Source organism: Physeter macrocephalus, chromosome 8, assembly GCF_002837175.3.
Source record: "Physeter macrocephalus isolate SW-GA chromosome 8, ASM283717v5, whole genome shotgun sequence".
Taxonomy (NCBI): domain Eukaryota; kingdom Metazoa; phylum Chordata; class Mammalia; order Artiodactyla; family Physeteridae; genus Physeter; species Physeter macrocephalus.
Window position 1 is genome coordinate 65,975,265 of NC_041221.1, and position 6,000 is coordinate 65,981,264.

At 31.3% G+C, this 6,000-nt stretch overlaps 1 protein-coding gene across 3 annotated transcripts in view; it reads left to right on the plus strand.

Moving 5' to 3' along the window:
* Positions 1 to 6,000, plus strand: part of KIF2A (kinesin family member 2A) — a 68,824-nt gene that overhangs the window by 44,862 nt on the left and 17,962 nt on the right. For all 3 annotated transcript variants that reach the window (XM_024130922.3, XM_024130830.3, XM_024130881.2), the window contains exons 6-9: positions 412 to 512; positions 2,281 to 2,376; positions 4,066 to 4,120; positions 4,516 to 4,678. In XM_024130922.3, the coding sequence (XP_023986690.1) occupies positions 412 to 512; positions 2,281 to 2,376; positions 4,066 to 4,120; positions 4,516 to 4,678 (415 nt within the window). The remainder of the gene's footprint in view (positions 1 to 411; positions 513 to 2,280; positions 2,377 to 4,065; positions 4,121 to 4,515; positions 4,679 to 6,000) is intronic.

Sequence of the window (6,000 nt, forward strand, 5' to 3'; positions counted from 1 at the left end):
GGGTTTTTAAATGTATATTTTGAAGGAAACAATTTATAAAAATAAAACTATAACAATGTTTCACTTGCTTTGAATTTAAAATTATGGCCAGATAATTTTGACAGATGTTATAAAAGAAATTCTTATGCTTCTTGATCCTCTCCAATTCAAAGATCTTTGATTCTAAACCAAGAGATGACATGTATCAATATGTTACAGTCATTTTTCATGACTCTTATTTGTATATTGTCCTGTTCCTAGCTTTGTTAAAGCAGCTCATAAGTAAAGTTCACATATTTGTCATAGGCATGTTTTGTCCCTGTGTACCTTTTTTTGGTGTGTGTGGTAAAATTTCATACATAAAATTTTTGTGTATAAGTATGGTACTCTAAAAAGAAAACTAGGCTTCTACAGCTCATCTGTTTCTTCCAGCACGTAGAAAATCTAATTGTGTGAAAGAAGTAGAGAAATTGCAAGAAAAACGCGAAAAAAGGAGACTACAACAGCAAGAACTTAGAGAAAAAAGAGCCCAGGTTTGTAACAGAAACATATTTTGTTTATGCACCAACGAAAGATTAGACTGTGTCAGTGAAAGTGATTGGCTTATGAAAAAATAATTGAGGCATTCATTTAAAGATTTCAATATAGTTCCTTAAATTGATATTGAGGAATAATATAAACTCTTGGGGAAATAGTTATCGTAACAGATTTTTTACTACATAAACTTTTCAAGTTTTAGTGGGTATGTGTTAGTCCTAAAGCTTGTTCCATTTTGAATAGTAAGCCATTGTGTTACAGAATTCTAATGGATGTATAACATCGAGAATAATAGGATTTTGGCTTTTTAAAAAGGACCAAAAATACATTCAGAAAAACATCAAGTTAAGGTATATGGTTATACTATCCATTTTATTGTTTTTCCATGGTTAATAAGTTCAGCATATCACAATGAAATGGTGGAAATTCGTTGTGTGTTGATTTATACTAGATATTGAGAGTATCTCTGATGTGCCCCTCTTCTCACATTTCCTTTAGATAGTAGCAAAACTTTACTAGCAATGGAAAAGTTGCATAGAAGACTGGTCTTTTATCTCTCTACAGGTCTTCACATATTAGAAATTCTGCTATTGTACATATAATTCCTCCATTGTGCTTGTATTGTATCTATTATATTCTCAGAACTTGTTTCCTGTAATAAAATATCAAGATTGTTTCCTTATTTAGGAGTATGTTCAAATGCCCTTAATCATAAAGATGTTGTGTTGTGGAATTGTGGAATCAGTATAATATTCAACCTGAATAAATCAACATATCTGAAAGTGACCTGAGAATGACCAGTTGGGTTTTGAAATTAATAATGCTTGTATCTGCTGATACTTAGTACAGATGCCACCTGGTGTTTCCTGTGGTTACTTCATAATATTTTTACATCTCTTTGTGACCTCTTCTTTACATTCTGCTTCTCAGTTGACATAGTTGGTGTTATTTCCCAAAAGGTTAATTGAAAGTATGTTACATTAACAGTTTTGAAATTTAGTTGTACTCAAAGCAAGTCTGCATATAGTATATGGGAAAAAGAACCTGACCTAAAATGTTTAATAATTTATACTCATAGCTAGGAGAGGCTGTTAACTGTTGCTATTTGTATCTTAATCTGAATTTTCTCAGTTTTGAAGCAAAAAAGTAAATTGCAGTTAGCATGCAGTAATTTGAATTTTAAAGATTTAAAAAATTATCTTGGCTTTTGATTCCTTTAAATTCTATGTCCTATTGATTTGGGGCTGTATTATACCATGCCTTAGTTTTTTTTTTAGAGTCATTAATAATAGGAAATGAACATAAATGAATCTATAGTTCTACTTTGCTGAAACTCTGAATTAGGAATTGGGAAGAAGAATCTGATTAAATGCATTTTTCTAAGAATTTCAGCTTTTCTATAGAGTTCTTTATTGATGTTTAGGATGAGCACTGTTTTTGTTTTGCTCTATTTTCTAGGAGAATTAAGGTATACATATAACATTTGAAATGGGTCAAAGATGGTTTTAATAAGGAGTATTTTGTTTGGAGTTAACAGAATGCATGTAGACTAACAGAATTGTGTTTTTAATATGAAAGTGATTCCTAGGCATACTATTAATCTTGAACTCTGAAACTATATCATATCTCAGGTTTGAGTTTGGGCTTGGCTGTTACAAATGACACAACCTATTTAATTTTAATTTTCAAACCATATATAACAAACGCAACAAATACTACATTATTGTAATTATAATAAATGATGAATTCTCTGTCTTCTTACAGGATGTTGATGCTACAAACCCAAATTATGAAATTATGTGTATGATCAGAGACTTTAGAGGAAGTTTGGATTATAGACCATTAACAACAGCAGATCCTGTAAGATTCTTTGTATACAGTTGCTCTGGAACTTTTTATGCTGTAAATAAAAACATGTTTGATACCCCCTAATACTGTATTTAGCTCTGTAATTTTTTTCTCTCTTTATGGGTGCTCCTTTTCCATATTTTAAGAAGATCAAGAAACTGTTGGGAATTCCCTGGCGGTCCAGTGGTTAGGACTCTGAGCTCTTACTGCCAAAGGCCTGGGTTCAGTCGCTGGTCTGGGAACTAAGATCCCACAAGCCACGTGATGCATCCAAAAAAAAAAAAGAAATAAATAAATAAACCACCCACACTTACCCTTATTTTCTCATTATTTCCCATAATTTGATACGTTAGACATGCTTCTCACAAAGATAATCCACTTCAAAGCAAAGCCTCTGTGTCCTTGGTAGGACAGAGCAACAGTCAAGGATGATGTCAGAAGACCCAGTTTCCTTTCTGACCATCACTTATACTTTTCTCTCAATTCCAAGTTTGTTTCCTCTTGGCTTGGACTATAGATCCCACCATCATTCCAACTTACTACTAATTTATTTTAAAATAAATGTTACTCTGGCTTTTAACAATAAGTGATGGTTGTTGAGGACTGCTGTAAACCAGAAATCTAGTGCTTGAAGAATGTTCTGTCTTATGCAACTTCTTTCCTATTGAAGAATGGGAATTTATTGGACAGGGAATACTTTTGTGAGTAATTTGTATTTATGAAAAATAATCCATCTGACCTAGTGTATACAGAATGTATTGGGTACACAAAATACATCTGACCTAGTGTATATGGAATGTATTGGGTACACACAATACATATAATACACCTGTGTTAAGGCAGGTGTAGTATATATGATTTCATAGAGTAGTTCATAACATTTGCATCTCATATATTTTACTCCTTGCTACCCTTTCATTTGTTTAACCTACATCTGAGCTCATACTTTATGACAGTGACTGGAAAACTTTTTCTGAAAAGGGCCTGATATTTTTGGCTTTGAACCATATGGTCTTTGTTACAACTACTCAATTCTGCCTTTGTAGTATGAAAAGCCACCATAGACAATACATAAATGAATAGGTATGGCTGTTTCAATAAAACTTTACAAAAGTGGGTAGTGGCTTGGATTAGGCTTTCAGGCCCTACTTTGCCAATTCCTGCTTTATATTAAATATCATTAGAAGTCAAGTATTGGGAATATTTATGAAAAAATTTAATGTCTAAGAATTGACATATTATAAAATTGTTCAAATTATTTTGGCCAATAATCTTCTGAGAACTGTGTATCTTGTCTACAGCTAGTTATCTTTGCCTATAATTTTCCCTATAATCAATCTGAAAATATGCCACTTGATAGGAAATTTTACTTTTGTTGTATACAGCACATCTTGAAGTGAATAAGGCAGTTTCTTAATGTGAACCTATTGCTACTAAGAGTGGTAGTGTCCTCTACAAAGTTATTTCCTAGTGGTTTACCAAATGACAAAATAAGCGAGTTTCCATTATCCTTAGAATTTTTGAAATAATTGTGTCTGATGACTGTTAAAATTTCATCAAGCTAATTTGTTTTTTAAGCTTACTTATCCTATTTATGCTATGCATAAATTTCTAAAACCCCGGGAGGAAATATTGCATAATTAACTTTTCAGTGTTTTATATACCACTGATAATCACTGGAAAAAAATATTTTATTTCTAGATTGATGAACATAGGATATGTGTTTGTGTAAGAAAACGACCACTCAATAAAAAAGGTATGCTTATTGAGCTCTAATCAAGGGTTGATTTTTGTCCTGTTTGCAATTTATTTTGATAATAGCAGAAATCAAATTGGTTTGGAAGAGTTAAATGTAAATCATTTCATTTGTACATAACCATTATGCAGATTTCTATGGTTAGGTCTGTTGATGTTTTACTGCTCTAAGAATCTTTGCCATTCCTGGCTTTACAGAAATCTTGATTTTTTTTTTTTTTTTTTTTTTACTTTGTTGTTGAAATATTCTGTATACTTGAATGGCATATTTATGGGATATTTATATTTACAGGACTTACTACTTTTATCGAAATTCTTACTACTTAAAATAATTTTTGTGCTTTAATTCAAATACTGTGAAAATTACTGAGCACTGATTTTCATTTATTCTTTTAGAAACTCAAATGAAAGATCTTGATGTAATCACAATCCCTAGTAAAGATGTTGTGATGGTACATGAACCAAAACAAAAAGTAGATTTAACAAGGTACCTAGAAAACCAAACATTTCGTTTTGATTATGCCTTTGATGACTCCGCTCCTAATGAAATGGTTTACAGGTAGGTAAATTTGTTTTAAATCAGAATTTTGTTCTTATACTGTGTGTTCGCCACCACCACTGAAACTTACGTTGATCTTGGCATATCTCTCCAGAGGTGTAATATCCTTTTCTTTCCCCCGAGTTTAAACAAATAAGAATATTTAATAAACACGATAATGAATTTTAACATTTGTTTTCTTTAATGCTCCCCAAATCAGTTTTCATTAATGATTAACTTTATACACTATAAAACACACCATATGTATGGATAAGACATTTCTAGAAAACATTTTCTGTACCTCTAGAGATGGGATGTGGCTATTTTTTACTTTTTGATCTCTGCAGTAGTGAAGAAATTTGAAATAACTGTTATACAGCCGTCACTTATTTGTCTAAATAAGTGATGCAGTTAGCACTTATTTGTCTAAATCTTTATTTAGCATGTATGGCCACTTAAGGAAAAAAAAGTTCTGTAAATCTACTTGCATTTCCCTAGTTTTATCATTTCTAAGCTTTGGAATAGTTTTAGTACATGAAATTCTTGCATGTTCACATGTTCAACTTACAGACAACTCAAACTTACATGTATTGTGCATTGATATCCCACATTTTTATCCAAATTTAGATTTTTTATACATAGTTTGTAAACATTTACTTCTCATTATTTAATAGGTCAGTTTTAGCAGCATTGTTATTTCAGTCTATATTAAATTGTCTTGGCAGTTACTTGAATGCTATGTTTCATTGCCCTTTTATTTTATAAATTTGACTGGAAAACAGAAAGTTAAAGGGTTAATAAGAATCCTAAGAATTGAAGATGTTATAAATGAGATAAGACCAACTCCACTGGTCTTAAGCCAGTAAACTGGGAGTTCAGCTGTAAAGAAAGAGGACAAAACTAAAGAACATGTGAATGCTAGATAGAGGTATTGTGAAAAATTTGTTTTAAAAGGGAATTATGATTATAAATTGTGTATTTTTTACCTTTTTGAGAATTGAGTCCTGTCCTCCCCCTTCACTCCCTTCTCTCCTTCCATTCCTGTCTCATAAAATATGTCTGTCTGACTTTTATAATCATTTTCAAGAAATCATTATAAATAAAAGTATGTTTCTGTGTATGTGCTAGATTTAGTAAACATTTTGTGTTTCACCCTGTATTTATGCTTCTTAATTTTACCAATACTGATTCTCTCCCCTTTCTCTTATCCTTAAGTTTTATGGATTGAGAAGTTAGGCTTTTTTTTTTTTGTCTGATCACTCTTCAGACTCATTTCCAGTTTTTTGTTTTTTTTTTTAACATCTTTATTGGAGTATAACTGTTTTACAATAGTGTGTTAGTTT